Source organism: Enhydra lutris, unplaced genomic scaffold, assembly GCF_002288905.1.
Source record: "Enhydra lutris kenyoni isolate GAN:26980312 unplaced genomic scaffold, ASM228890v2 scaffoldscaffold71, whole genome shotgun sequence".
NCBI classification, from domain to species: domain Eukaryota; kingdom Metazoa; phylum Chordata; class Mammalia; order Carnivora; family Mustelidae; genus Enhydra; species Enhydra lutris.
The window spans coordinates 1,948,969-1,965,543 of NW_019154155.1; the positions used below are offsets into that span (position 1 = coordinate 1,948,969).

General features: G+C 33.5%; 1 protein-coding gene across 3 annotated transcripts in view; it reads right to left on the reverse strand.

Annotated features, from left to right (window-relative positions):
• Positions 1 to 284: 284 nt before the first annotated feature.
• The window catches only part of LOC111159904 (nucleoporin 58), a 41,248-nt gene continuing 24,957 nt past the window's right edge, over positions 285 to 16,575 (reverse strand). For 2 of the 3 annotated variants that reach the window (XM_022522580.1, XM_022522579.1), the window contains 6 exons: positions 15,062 to 15,180; positions 14,553 to 14,635; positions 10,947 to 11,148; positions 5,387 to 5,485; positions 3,691 to 3,786; positions 285 to 2,421 (listed from right to left, as the gene is read on the reverse strand). In XM_022522580.1, coding sequence (XP_022378288.1) covers positions 2,252 to 2,421; positions 3,691 to 3,786; positions 5,387 to 5,485; positions 10,947 to 11,148; positions 14,553 to 14,635; positions 15,062 to 15,180 — 769 coding nt within the window. In that variant the 3' untranslated portion in view covers positions 285 to 2,251. The remainder of the gene's footprint in view (positions 2,422 to 3,690; positions 3,787 to 5,386; positions 5,486 to 10,946; positions 11,149 to 14,552; positions 14,636 to 15,061; positions 15,181 to 16,575) is intronic. The other variant, XM_022522581.1, reaches the window with a different exon arrangement.

The window sequence follows — 16,575 nt, forward strand, 5'->3', positions numbered from 1 at the left end:
AAGAGAAGAAAGTGGGATTAAGGCCTGGGAGTTGAAGGGGACTTTTCTACCCACTATTCTACCCACTATTCTTCTAAATAACTAAGTGTGTTTTTGTAATCTTGAGAGGACAAAAGCAAGTGACAAAGAACTTCCTATCTTGTGTTCACTCTACAATTTTTTAAAGAAGCAATATATTTAACCTGGTAAAAAGAAAACACTAAAAACTGACCACAGAGAATAAGAGCAATAAAAAGAAAATTACATATTAAGAGCAACTACTGACACCTATAAAGATTCAAAGCAACTGACACAATAAATTTTATTGTTTACATAATGATAGGCTCTGGACAGAGTGAAGACAACGGCGACAATGACAACACGTTTAAATTCCTATCACAAAATGATCTGTTACAAATTTCCAGTGGTTCAACATATTAAAATGTAAAATATATAAAGAAAAAATAAGAAATATAAATATTCAGATTTTTGCAACACAATGCAACATCCTTTTTAAAAAAAAGTTTGCTGTAATTGGGTATTTAATTCCAACAGTAATTCAAAACACAAAATCCTACATTTTCCTACCCTTCCCCAAAATCTGGATCTGGGGATTGCAGTATTAGAGAAGTATGCAAAAATAAAAACAACTTCAGTGCTCAGAAACAAAGCATTTTCCTTATTTTAATGCATCAAGGCGCAAAAGTTTCAATTCCAAAAAGCCAATCATTGCTATAGGCGGATAAATAAAACAGATTTAACAACACTTTAATAATCAAACCCAACTAACATTATACTAAAAATATATATGTGTGTGTATATATATATGCAATACCTATTTTAGAAAAAAAGGTGCCTTGGTGAAAATGATTCTGAAAATATTCACTTGATGCACATTATGTACAAAACCTTCTATATAAAAAATTAAACTATTTTCAATGAAATTCCATGTTCACATCCCATTTGAAAACTGTACTTGAAAGATAAGTAGGTCTACCTAATAGTTTCTGTCTGAAATCATGGCTAAGGCAGTTTTTCCAAGGGCCCTCTTTTTCACCCACTCTATGTCACTAATACTAATATAGACAAATATTACACGGATGCAATCTGACATGCCTATGCGTTATTACCTGGAGTTCTGGTTCACTGTTAAAATGGGATCGTTAATAGTTGCTACAAAGAATACTTTTTTTCTTAAAATATATTGTTTCTCTATTCCAAATTAAGCACTTACTTAAGACATTAAGAGGCTGATAAACCACTCCATTTGGTGTCAATATCAATAGCCCTATAAGAAAGAACTCTGTATTGGAATAGCTAGAAAAGTTTCCACTAAAGTAATAGTGCATCCTTCACCTGCATAGAATCAATTTGGCTTAATAGCTCTTTGCCCCCAGACACCAGTCTGGAGTTCAAATATGCTCTTGAAGGTACATCTCAGATAGGAGAAAACATCTCAAATAGGCAATGTGAGGGTATATGGGATAATAAAAGTTGTTAAAGTCTGTTCAGTGATTCTTACAGCACTCCTCATTCAGAGTAGCTGCTAAAGGTTAAGGTGGAAACAAAAATGGAAAAGACCGGGGGCAATGAAGCGGAGGTGGTCAAATATTTACACCAGTAATCATTTTAGTAAGTCTTTAAGCAAATAACTGCAATGACCTGGTACCTCTAGCTCATCATTCTACAAGCACTGAGGATTTGAAGCTTAAAAGGTGAAAAATAGAATACCCTTAGAAAAGGGGAACAAGTCTGAGGCAAAAGTTGTAGGTCGTAAATATATATTTTATATGAACACACACCTGTGTGTATTATTCTGTACGTATTTACACATGTATTCACAAGATGCCCTGCAGTGTAGTTCAAAAGGCCTTTATCAAGGAACAAACTGATTCTAATATAGGACTTAGAGTTCATACCATCTGTATAAGAAACAAATGTGCATATATTCACATCATGTAAACCTTATTAACAAAAACATTGCTATGACACTAGGTTAAATAGGTTTTACCTAATCAGTGATGTAATCAGAACATTTCTTACACTGACAATCAAAATAATGAAAAATACACAACTGGGTTTCAAATTCACAAGAAAAAAGATGTTTAGCATGGCAAACAAGAACAAAGTTCAGATTCCGGAGTAGGGAAAAATATCAAAACTTTATAAATCTCCTGGGATGCAATTTAATTACTGCATCAATTTTAGAAAAATAGACTCATAGAATGAACGATGCTGCTATGAATTCTCTCAACCACATCAACCCATATGTTTATCTTTTTCCTCTTTTGTTTCCAGCTGGAGGCTTCTTCAACTGAAGGAGTTGTCCTCCTGTTCCAAAACCTGCAGAGGCAGGATTGGACACCCCAAATGTCAAACCAGCTGATGCCGTGATGCCAGGATTGCTGAAGTTAAACCCAGATGTACTTGAGCTGCCAAAGCCTTATGTTTAGGGAAGAAAATATTCGTATCAGAAGTTAGATCACAAACACAAATACAAAAAATGGGGATGAGAGATAAATTTCTAGCTAAAAGAATATTTAGTCTATAAAAACAGCAAATATCTTAGAACCCTAAATTTGTAACATGGAATTTTACAGGAAAATAATTTAGCTAACAACTAAGAGGCACCTTTAAAGACAGAAGTTTAGTGATCCAGGCCGAAAGAGAAACCTTACCACAAATAATTGAACTCGACACAAAACTTCAAGTTGTCAGATACTTTGCTGTTAATCAAATATGCCATGGTGCCTTCCTCCTCAGCCCCTCTAGAAACATATTACCAACATGTAGAAGAGAGACTTCATGACCCTTGGGCCCACTCCTATAATCCTAAATCCTCCAAGAAGGCGTTAGCCCACGATTTTCAGGGCAGTGAACATACCAAAGAGTAGTAGCAATTGTTCAGATTTTGTAAGAACTCTTGCAAAACTAAGATCAAGAACTATCACTGCCTACTTAAGAGTACCATATTTAGATTATAATCCTCAAACCACTGAATTCTACTGTTATTTTACTCTTCTGGAACTGCTGATTTTAAATGCCACTTAATATTAAATGGAATTTCCTTAAAATTCCCTCAATTTAAACATAATTTAATACGTATTATGTCGTTATTTTAGACATGCTATTTATCCCTAAGCACTGCATGTTAAAATTAAAACAAGCCATTATTTACAAACACAGAGAAAATGGACAAGAAATTTGGAATTTTCTCCTCAAAGACTCAAAAAATTATATACACAAATGAACAAAGAAACCAATCAATCATCTCTAAGCCCGGTGTTCTTAAAACCAAAGGGACAGATAACTAAAGAACATTTCTTTGGGAGAAAAACTATTCTCCTAAATAAATAATGATAAAAAAAATGGGTTAAAACCTTTATAACAATGGGTTCATTTTTATAATAATGAAGAGACTTGTTTAACCATGACTCTAGTCTTTGGGTTTAAAAGACTCTCTACTTAGTTAAAAGAGGACACAATTTATACCAAACTAGTAAGTCTTGTTAGAAATATTTCACAAATCTGACTTTTAGTTTATAAGAGAGATAAAACTACGTGATCTGTTAGGCTTGCATGCTTCAATCAGGGGATAGAAACTGAATCAGGGATTGTTTTTGGATACTGGAAATAACAATACTTATACTTTTAAATTAAATAATTTGTATCTTTAAATTTGCCTGAAATTCAGGCCAAAAACACACAAACCTGCACTAAGACTTCCTGAGGGTTTATTTGTTGTTCCAAATCCAAATGTGGAGGCCCCTGTAGTGCTGCATCCAAAACCAGAGCTAGTTCCAAATCCTAGTGGAAGGGTAATAGAGAAATATACAATGGTATGTAAAACATAGGTTAAAGGATACTGACAAGTAAAACCTAATATTGTCAAAGATCTAACAAATACAGTGCTATTACAGAAATCTGCGATTTACTCTGTCTCATAAGACTTTTGGAAGAACCAGGTTAATTCTGAAATAAACTTTTTTTATGTATCTAGACTAAATTTATGACCCATCATAATTTTTAAAAGAACAAAGCCATAAAGAATAATATCATATTAGTATTTTCTCTCCCTAATGAACTAGTAATGTTAGTAACCATCCAAATATGATGTCAAAAAGATATAAACCTATCTACTTAGGGACAGTTCATTAAAAAACCAAAACAAAAAAAGAAAGACTAAATTCATAATAAACCTGGCATGCATAACAGTTTAAACACCAAGTACCGAAAGGTAACTTTACTCTGCTTTTTACCAAAACGTTTTCACTTACAAACCTTTACCATTGAAAAACTGTGTAATTACAACATAGTCAACCACATTAAATCTACTCAGTAACAGTAGGCTCCTGTCACATACCAGCCGACGTTAGCAATTGAGAAATTCAGAGCGGGAGCATCATGGTTTTTCTCTTAGTAATACTATGTACAATTTAAATAAAGAAATATTTTTTTGTTATATAAAGAGGAAGACGTGATTCTAAGACTTTGTTTCCACTCTCTTAAAAGTGCCCTAAAAATAAAATTCAAATTCTTCTTAGGCTACTTTGCAATAGTGTATCTAAAATAATGAGTTTGACAGTGTTATGGCCTATAATGCTAAGAAATATAATAGCAAATAGGATTATAGGTCATAGGAAATATGCTGTCTGCCATAATTCTAATTCCAATAGAGTCTACTACACCGTTACCTTGATTGCTCACTGGCTTCCCTCTTATGATGATGTATTTCAGTGGAAATAAGGGAACCTTATTCATTATATGACAGTATGCTTGTTACAATACACTCTACCTTCAAATACCCATACCAGAGAATTGCATATATGTTTGTATTTAGCATAATGACTTGCAGAAGACTTACCTTACTAGTTAGAATTAACTTATAAAACTATTAATTGCTATATATACAAGTATGCATAAGGCAAATATGCCAAAAATGCTGAGGAAAAGACAGAAGTCATGCTGTTCAATTATAATAAAATTATTTCCCCATCTAAAGTGTTCATTTACAAAAAAAGAAGATAACGATTAGTAGGATGTATGTACAGAAGTAGTTTGGACTCCAAACCAATGTTACTAAGACTACTGATTTTTTAAAGTTCATTAAATTTATTAAAACTAAGTAATTTTCAAGTTCACATTTTAGCACATTGCTTTGAAAATATGAACGTCTCTACCAATTAATTTTACTACTCTTTTATATTCACTATTCACCAAAGATGAAATGATTTTTTTAAGTTCTAAATCTAATACTAGAATGCACTAATTATGTTTGGAGAGAACTGTTTTTGTCAGATGGAACTTTCTCTTCCAAAATAGCAGACCCTCTTAGAAATTTTTTACAGGCTAGTATAAATTCAAATGTATAATAGTCCAATGCAATATTAGAAAAGTGAAAGTGTACCTCCAAGGTTTGAAGAACCTAAGCCACTTGATTGCAAGCCAGTGCCAATACCTGAGCCGAATGGCGTTCCAAAACTAACTCCCAGAGATGGCTGTGGCCCTGGTATAACAAAAAACAAAACAAAACAAAAACAAAACAAAAAAAAATGGGGGGGAAAAAAAACAAATTTGCCTTACTCTTTCAAGATTAAAGTTTCTTTATGAAATTATTTTTTAAATAAACAGTGATTAATTTTGACAAATTCTATTTGCTAAAACTCAATTTTCAGGATGTCTCCCCAGCCTGATTTATCTATACTAACCGATTTACCTATCCCCAAAAAAAAAAAATAAAATAAAAAATAAAAAATAAAATTTGTTTTTAAGTGACTTGTTTGTGCCACACAATTAAGAGGCTTACCACACTGATAGATGAATGTTAATTTAACCTACTAAATAACTTGAAATCTTTAATGTATTGTAAATTATAATTCTTTTAGTTTTACTTCTAGAATGGTTTTCGATCTCCCCGCTTGTTTTCTGATAAAATTACTTGGTGTAATCAGTAAAGGTTTTTATTTTTTTTCCTTTTTAAAACGTTAAGAGTCAAGTCTCAACTGATCAAAGAGACTGACACTAACATGGCAAAACTATCATGTTACTTCATAAGAGTAAGTACCAAAAAACTAGGCATCACTTTTTAATAAGAAATATAAATGATATATGCAATAAGTAGATAAAAAACAAGACAATGTTTTATTTTATTAAATTTATTGTTCATTTTAAAGCAAATCAATTACACAGTAACATGACAATTCCAACTTGTTCACAAAAAGTGATAACTGAGTTCTATTTTAAGCTCTGCTACATTACACCACTTATCACCTGATTAAATAAGATAGATAATGAACATTTACAAAGGCACCGCTGTGTACCTTGACAGATTCAATACATTCAAGATTTCAATTCAGAAGTTTCTTTCCAACATTTTGGAAAATGTACTCAGATGCAGAACAATTAGTCATCCTTTTCCCGTTTGTTACTTTAAAGATTTTGGCTGAGTTTGTTTGGCAAGAATAGCATCAAACTTACTAGCCTCTCTTTTTAACTACTTTTTTTTCTTTAAGCAGAATACAAAAATCTAAAAATCTCTCATTTGATAAATAATTTATGAAAATTATTCAATAAATTTCATAGTACAATCTTCAGTTTTGTCTTTTTCAAGCACAGTGATCAGTGCATCTCAAAGTTGAGGGAACTGCCAAAGTAATATACAGACTGAAATTTAAACTTTTCAAAAAAATCAAAGCCTTCAAGTTGTTCAATGAAGAATGAGGTTTGTATATTCAAAAGGTAGTGTAAAATTATAAAGCATTAAAAAAAAGAAAAAGAAAACTGAGGAAACTGCATTTTGCTACACTGGGACAGAAACTGGACTTTTCAAATAGCTTCTACCCAGAAAATTAAATTTTTAAATAAAACAGAATAAGAACTAATAGCAGCCGGAGTTCTTATACTATTATTAAAAAATAAATTAAAAAAGGATTTAAATTTTTACATCCAGTTTGAGATCAATTTGAGAATAAAATACCTGCCTAGCAGCTCTTTTGTAAAATGTTACTATAGGAAAAAGAAACTAAGCATATTACCCTCTTATTTCTAACAAAAATAATACGTAGAAAACACACGTCCAGTTTCTTGAACACTGAGAGACTTAAGTGTCACATGTTGATAGGAGGCACTGCTGGTGGAAGACCCTAAAGAATAATACACACCACAGCCCTCAACCCTACAAGTCCCAAGAGTTACTCAAATAACATGCTTTTTGTTGTGTGTGGGTCTGTTTTTAAGAGTAACCCTAATCATCAATATTCAGGATATTGGTAATCAAGAACTCTGACAATGACAAGACTTTCCATTGCACAACAGGTACATGATACTTTGAGTTTTGTACCTTCACACAAATTCTGAAGGCAACATCATTTATAAAACTAGTAGGCAAATGTATAACATTTTTTAATATTAAAAACTCATGATAAATATCTCCCATGCCAAAGTATTAGCATATATTACACTCTGGCCACCATATAAATTAGTTTCACTATTAGAAAGCAGAATCTAAATCCTTCAGGCAAAAGTCACGTAAACAATTCAAGAATTCTGTTTCAAAATCTGAATAGTCATTCAATGAGAGGCTTAGTTCCATAAACAAAACCATGTTAGTAGTAATATATCCCAATAATTGCCCAAAGTGAAATCTTCATGTAGAGTAACATTTTACAAAAGTTACCGTATAATATATTCACACACAACAAAATCAAGTTTAGCACTGTAATTCATGTTTTCCAGAATAAATTCTACTTTCTTAAAAGTAAAACTGCATTCACAGGAAAAGGACTAAAGTGCTAAAATTTTTTAGTAATTTTCAGTAATTACTCAAAATACCTAATGTAATTAGTGTGATTATTCCTAAGTCATACTTTAAAAATAATTTTTCTTAGAAACAAAAAAATGCCTTTTCCCCAATTTGAAAAATTTTACTTACTGATTTAATGGGGAATGTTCCTTTGGTTGTTAAATACAACAAAACCACAAAACTACAAGAAACTAAAATGAAATACTTAAAGTTTCCTATTTAACACTACATCTTAAATGTCCAAACCTACACTAAAAGCTAGAAATTAGGAATTCCTAACAAAATGTCTCAGCTCTCCTTAAAAATAGCAGCTAAGTCACATGAGAATAGTCTTATTGTGTAAACATCAAGAACTTTTAAAAGTGTCAAAACACAACAGCAAAACTTAATCCCAACACATTAGTTTAAAACAATCTATCCTAAGTTAAAATTTTACTGATAATCCTAATGTAAATGTCTTAAGCTTTTTAAGAGGCTTCAAAAGCACTGATGGACAAGTGTACTCAAGATCTACTAATACGTCATTTATCCATGTATTGATGCTTATTTCATACATAATTAGCCTGCTGGTTTTTCATCAATTCTCTTCAACCTTCAGAAGCAATAACCATAAATCATGCAGGCCTAATCTCTATTATATTTTTTTCATTAAAAAACACCAAAGAAAAGTTAAGAAGTCACTTAAATCCATACCTCCACCTCCAAGAAAGACTATGCAGAAACCACCTTCAGAAGGTAGCAGCCTAAGAGGCTATCTGCACTTTTTACATTAATAAAGTCAAGAACCCATATGCAATCGAAAGCAAAACCCCTGTCAACTCAAACCTTGCACAGATCAACAATGACGTATAAAAACAGCACACCAGCTTTACCTAACTGAATCTAGATGGTCTTTAAATTTTATTATTGTCACTTAAAAAAAAAAAAAAAGACATCCGCAAAGTCTTGAAACATAAAGAAGAATAAGTCACTGAGTACAAAGCACAATGCAAAAATTCCTCAACAGGCTGTAATTCATGAAATCAGTAGGTATCTAAGAAACCTCATCCATCTCCCTGTAGTGGTGACACGAATGGAATAACTAACATTCTGACTAGAAGATGCATAAAGGAATGCACTACAGAGCTGGGGAGGCCTTCAAAGAAACAAAAAGAGAAGACATAATGCAAAATTGTTATTACTACTATTCAGTTTCTCAGTTCTAAAAATCCACACAACTCAAAATGAAAACAATCTGAGACTGTTTAGGTTGATAAATTACAATTCCTGCCAGCCAATGAGGAAGCCCTTATGTGAGTTTGAAAACTGCAGGGAACTTAGAACGCAGTCAAGTCTCCCTGAAGCCTGGCAAAAGTCACAAATAAAATTAAATGAGCAAAGGCTCCTCAAGATGATTAAATCAAGCTAACATTCACCACCACAACAGAGAGCAAACATCATACTCAACTCATATTGTTTACCTTTGTATCCTGGGAGCCTAGCACATAGCAGGCACTAGTATTTATAGAACAAACATGTATCTTCATATGTCCATGAGCCCAAAATGCATGACCTCTCAAGACCGTCTACGTAAGAGAATTAAAAACACAACCCTGACAAGTGATTTTGCTTCAAATTTAGTTGTGTTATCACAGAATATAATTAATTCATTTATGCCATGACACTTTAAGTAACTGAGCTTTCTCGAGTTGTATTTATTAAAATGGAAATCCCTTATGTTTTAAAGAATACTTAACCAAAACCCATGCTTATCTGATCTATTGTAGGATTAATATTGGCTCTAAAAAGTAAATTGGTACTATGTTGGTTTGATTAGCTGGTTAAATAATCAGGAGAACTGATAATCATTAATTATGGGACTGATTCCTATACTGACTTGATGGGAATCAGCCACATACTGATTTTTTTCCCTCCATAACTTGAGAATGGAATCCTACACTCCAGCCAGCTAGAGAAGTACTACAGAGTGCCACTGTGAGCCACTATTCACATGGGTCCAGCCATGGAATGTGGACAATTTGGCATAAACCAATCATCAGCCATTCACTGATGGTAAATCAATTCTGTCATCTCCAAATGTGAAGAATAATTTTTAAACTGCCAGTACTGAAAACCAGAGAATGCTTCCCTAGCAGAGGCAGCCTGAATACAGTCTAGATACGCCTGTTTTTTACTCTTTTTGTACTGTAATTTACTATTGGACTATATGGAAGTCTCAGAAAGACACATGCTATAGAATAATAAGCATTATTCAAAAATTTATGAATGAAGAAAGTAAAAATCAATATCCATTAACACTATATCTTCTATGTCACACTTCAAGCTTGATTAAAAAAACAGACTGTAGCAAAGACAATAATCTCCAAAAGACACAGGACCAAACTCCATATGCAGAACTAGACCACAAAAATGTTTCTCTCGTTAGAAGTGGAATTAAACCAAGGACTAAATTATCTGCTTTCCAGTATCTCACCAATTATTTTCATCATCTGCCCAGCTTCCCCATTCAAACTTCTTAATGTGCAATCCAGAACATCGCAAAACATCTTTTTCCTGCCCTTGCTACTGTTCTGCTCATTCTGAAAAGGTACATATAATTCTAGCATGTACTTTCTTCCAAATTTGGTTAAGAGGGGACCTGTACTCTGTTTCCAGTCATTATGCATAAAAACAACCAAATGATCTTTAACACACCTTCAATCATAACAATGTACTTCATCCTAAATGTGGGTACTCTGTAATCACTATGTATGAGGAAATTAGAATGCACCATCTATCAGCATCATATATGAAAAATGCAAAGTATGGCTGGATTATCTCTGACTTTAAAACAATAAATGATACAATCACGATTTTAGAATCTAATATTCTTAAATGTAATTCGGTAGTGAAACACCATATTCTAAAGGGCATTTATAGCAATACAGCAAGTAACATTAAGTAATTCACAATACTCACTACCTAATTGATGTATTAATTATTGCTAAGACTACCCTGCATTTTTTATCAGGTATGTTTATAATTGTGTCCATCACAATTTTTAGATTGTATTGGAACAGCTACTCATAGAAATTTCTTCAGTGCTAACACAAAAGGAAGACATAAAAATGCACATCAATGTTCTGCATTTGAACAGTAAGAAGCTATAACTTGAATGCATTCAGACCTGTAGCAGGCTGTTGCTGCTGTGTAAGTGTTGCAGCCATGGCAACGGCTGCCGCATTTGGCATGTTGCTGAAAGGGGTGGGTCCAGTAGTAACTCTGGGTGCATTCTGCCACTTCTTGGCTTCAGCTCGTCTGGCTTCAAACACATCTACAGCATCTCCTAAGAACATTTTCCTGTAGCCAAGGTACTGTTCTTTTAGCACCTAAATGAAAGAAAAAAGAGACAGTTAGTAAGTCAAGTTCTTTGTTGACTTTGGTATTATATGAATAATCTAACTAGGAAATAAGTCCGCAGACAGATAAGACACCACCAATATCATACATTCACCCTAAAGTGAAAATCAAAGTAGGGCACGGTGTGGGAAGTGACGCATGCAAGCTCTATTACTTTTATTTTTTTCCCTACTTTTGTCATGTCTTTCCAATAAACAGCCTAAAATATTCTGGCTCCATGATGCTCTCTTTAAAAATGAGTTAGCAAAGCTTTTAAACAAGTAAAGTAATATCTAAAATTCCATTTTCAATACTCCAGTTTTTCATATTTCTCCAACACCCTACCTTTTGATAACTTTAGATTCAAAAGGCTAAAAACATGTACTAAATATGTATCTGTTAAATTCTTCTTTAAAAGGCCTAGGTGACACGGGTTAAAATAAAAGGTCCTTAGCAGAGAGAGCTTGGAGGCTTTAAGGAGAGCTTTCACTTTATCGGTATTATCTGACTATTTTACAGTAAGAATGATTCATGTTGAACTTGTATCTCCAAACTGGGGCAGAGGGGCAGGGGCGGGGGCAGGGAAAGTGAACTTATAATTTCAGAGTAAGAAAGAGAAATTACCAAGTTCATAAAGTAGACTGGTTCACACAGTGCAAAATCTGCCTTGATTAAAGCCATTAATAGGAGCGATTCTACTGCACATCAGAATCACTAAATACTTTTTCATTAAAGGTTTAATCTAATTTAGATCAGTTTTAAACAATGTTTTGAAGAAATGTAGAATTTTCAGATTTCCTACATTCTCAGCAGAAATTAGTAACTATTAGTCTTTTTGGTCTTAACATGTAGAGTATTTAGAATTCTTACTGTTATTTGCAGTATTTAAACATTACCATCCCCTATTTTGTGTAGTCAATAGTATTTGATGTTTCAGTTCCAAACTTTCCTACCTCTATAATGTACTGAAGCAGGCCTACCAAGAACTGAAAACTAGGAAATCCAGTCAGATGTAGGGTATGTGATACCAGAAGAATGAATTTTATTAAAATTGATCTCCCCGAGTCCATCCTCCCTTTTCTCTGTGCACATATATATGCATATACCCATGCAATGTTTGGCACCAACAGCCCATAAATTTTAGTTCTACTTATACTAGAAAATAATGACCTGCCTTCGAGACTTGAAAGACAACTGGTTTCAGGAAAAAGGGAAAAAAAAGAAGAAGAACTGACCTCAGCCATGATTTATATAATTACTGAAACAATGTCCAATTTTGTTAATGTCCCTGAAGACTGGCTGGCTCAGGTAGTTTAAGCCTGTTTCAGCAGATTATCTCGTGAAAAAACAACACGGAAGAAACAAAAATAAAAAACCAACTGACTGGAAATTTCTCTAAGTAAGTAAGTCTAGAAATTACAGTTTGCTCACTAAAAGCAGCTGAAAATAAATGGCAACATAGCAAATCTGCTCACAGAACATCCTTTGGTTCTTAGGGATGTGCATTACAAAAAAAAAAAAGAGTAGGTCAAGTTGTCAGGTCTAGTTTATACAACATGATCAGAAGAGATTTTATGTGAATCCGTATGTTTTATGGTCATGTTACTGAAAAGGGTAGTTTTCAAACCAGAGAGGAGAAACTGCCATTGAAAAAGCATATATACTTACAATTGATATGTCTAGAATTTGCTTTAAAATATTCCAGAGGGGAAAAGCAACTCTGTGTGGAATATTGATAAAACAAAACCAGCAGCATGGAGCACTGGGTGTGGTACAAAAACAATGAATACTGTTACGCTGAAAAGAAATAAAAAATTAAAAAAAACAAAAACAAAAACAAAAAACCAGCAGGATCTTTGTAATGGTTGAAGCTGAGTGGTGAGTAGCTGGGTATTCATTACAGTAGTGCCCTATTTTTTGTATGTGCGTATATTTGAAAACTTTCACAATAAAAATTAAGAAAAAAAAATCTGCACAACACAGACTTCAAAGCACCAATAAGGAATCATCTTTAGCCCTTTAAAAAGCTAGTATTACAGACCTATAAATTTCAAGAATATTTGATAAAAATTCTTTAAGACTTTTTTAAGATTTTATGTATCAACTTGAGAAAGGGCTAGGGTGAGAGAGCACAAGAAGAGAGGGCACCAGGAGCAGTGGGAGAAGGAGAAGCAGACTCCCCGCTGAGCAGGGAGCCTGATATGAGACTCAATCCCACCACCCTAGGATCATGACTTGAGCTGAAGGCAGATGCTTAGCTGACTGAGCCACCCAGGCATCCCTAAAACTAAACAATTTAAAAAATTTGGTTTAGAATTTTAAAGATATTAAAGCAAAAGGTCCAAATTATGCTCATTTCAAACATGGTATAATTTAAATGGTTAACTTTTTAAAACATTTATTACCATGAACAGATTAAAATAAAAATGAAAACAATGGTAATCTCAAACTTTATTCTACGCAGTTACTAATTTATTTAGACTCCGGTTTGGATACTTAGAATTTTAAAGATTTTTCTAACTATATAACTCCAAGAAAGGATTTAATTATATGTGCCCAACTAGTTGGAAAAAGTATACTTATATTTGGGGCGCCTGGGTGGCTCAGTGGATTAAAGCCTCTGCCTTCGGCTCAGGTCATGATCCCAAGGTCCTGGGATCGAGCCCCGCATCGGGCTCTCTGCTCGGCAGGGAGCCTGCTTCCCCCACTCTCTCTCTACATGCCTCTCTTCCTACTTGTGATCTCTGTCAAATAAATAAATAAAATCTTTAAAAAAAAAAAGTATACTTATATTTAACATTCACTTAAATTTTAAAAACTAACATTACATAAGGTACAAAATATTCAGTGACAAATTATTTTATTTTTATTATTTAATAAACACAAATAGTTCCTTGTATTTAAAAGGGAAAAATGTTTAAGTACTTGATGACCAATAAGTATTTAAATTATATGTAAAATTAAAGCAGTGCAAAATGATTTTGCTTACTAAGAATGTTTATTTTCTGTAGTGCTGCTTATAGCGGTACCGATGGAAACAACCTAAATGTCCAACAAAAGAGGATTGGGTAAGGAAACTATACACGTATATACAATGAAATCCTATGTAACTACTAAAAATGATGTTGAAGAAATATATGTATTAACATAGGAAGTTGTTTACAATGTATTACTAAAAAGTTAAAATAGCTGATTGCATAGAATACTTGGAACTTTTTGGGGAAAAAATAGATCTGTGATTGTGTCTGAGCATGATTATGGATTATTTTAGTTTTAGTTTTTTTTCACTTACATGTAATTTTAGCTAGTCCTATAATAGGCATGAATGCTCTGCAAATAAATACTTCACTTGGGTCTAGATATACAGATATGTGAACTGGTAATGAAAACTTACCTTTACATTTTCATGAATAGACTGAAGTTGTGCAGCTAAAGCTACAAATGTTTGATAAATTTTCTGCATAGCCATTGACAAATCTATAAAAGAAAATTATATTATCACACAAATATCTATGTAACACAATCAGTATTATTTTTCTGTAACTTGAGTCCAATTTTTGGTACAAAGTCTAAGAGGAGAAAACTACATGAATATTTACATGAATAAGACAAGACAGCACAGTGAGCAGACTGAGAGTGGGTGTCTGCATCAGTCATCAGGGGAAGGGAGGAGGCCCTGAGACTTCTGCCCTGGTTAGCATAGTAACAATTCACAATAATGCACTTATCTATTAACAGAGAATAAAGATCTAATCAAGGCTTTAAGGAAATTTTCTTACAGCAGCTTAAGACAACTACTAGTAGTTATTCAAAATATCTACTATCTAATAACACCTTAACTTCTCTTACCAAAAAATAGTGCTATCAAAAAAAAAAAAAAAATCACCACAGGAAGTATGTTACCTTGAGGAGTTATATGTGAGTTATTCGCTTGAGTGGCAAGATGGTTTTCTAGTTCTTCAATCTGCTGTCTGTACTGCTGAAGCTGTACCTCAAACTGCTGAACCAAGATTCTGAAGTAGCTAGACGAAAACATTTACAGAGTCAGATAGAAGTTTTAAAAATATTCCTTTCCTTACATTCAAAATACCAAATAAATATATGCCCCCATTTAAGTAGGCCTTTGACTTAGTCCGACAACCTAATGACAGAGCACAGATATTATTGAAAGAAAAACTAACAGGTTATCACAAATAGATGCACACCCTTACTCTAATCATGAAAAATCCCAATTAAGGGATAATCTACAAAGTAGCTTTATATTCTTTAAAAGAATCAGGGTCATGAAAGACAAATAAAGATTGAATAACTGGGGCGCCTGGGTGGCTCAACTGTTAAGCGTCTGCCTTCTGCTCAGGTCACAATCCCAGGTTCCTGGGATCAAGCCCTGCATTGGGCTCCCTGCTTGGCGGTAGGGCTGCTTCTCCCTCTCCCACCGCCCCTGACTGTGCCCTCTCTCACTGTGTCCGTCTCTGTCAAATAAATAAATAAAATCTTAAAAAAAACAAAACTGAATAACTGTTACAGACTGGGAGGGATCAAGGAGAAATAACAACTAAATGCAAAGTGAATAAGATCCTGGAATCGGAAAAGTACACTGGTAGAAAACAGATCAGATCCTGGAAAAGAAAAAGCACTTTAGTGGCAAAGTCAATAAAATTCAAGTAATTTCTGTAGCTTGGTTAATATCATGCCTATATTAATTTTCTATTCTTGGTTAATCTATTCTTGGTGGTTACACGGTATGTATGTTAATGTTAAAGTTGGCAAGGTAAGGGAAATAAGGAAATTCTTTGTACTACCATTTTTGCAGGTTTTTTTAAGGTTTAAAATAAGTTCAAAATAAAAAGTTTTTTAAAAGAGTGCAACTGTCAACCAGATTTTACAAGGAAGCACTTAAGGTTCTTATATTTATAATCTGAAATCACTATAGTGTTTACAGAAAGAATGTGTAGTACTACTAGTATTCTGATAAATTCAAACAGAGAATGCTGCTAGAAAGATAAAAATAGATAAAAATAAATAGCATGCAAAGCAAGCTGAATGTTATTCTGTAAGAAATGGAGAACTATTGGGGCGCCTGGGTGGCTCAGTGGATTAGAGCCTCTGCCTTCGGCTCAGGTCATGATCTCAGGGTCCTGGGATCGAGCCCCACATCAGACTCTCTGCTCAGCGGGAAGCCTGCTTCCTCCTCTCTCTCCGCCTGCTTCTCTGCCTACTTGTGATCTCTGTCTGTCAAATAAATAAATAAAATCTGAAAAAAAAAAAAAAAAAGAAATGGAGAACTATAAAAGCTTTTTGCAGTGGAAAATGATACAATTCACCCATTTTAAAACTAGTTCTGATGGCAGCATGGAGAACAAGACAGAGGGATAAAATATTAGAGGCAGTCCAGTGAGAAAGCACAGATCATGCCA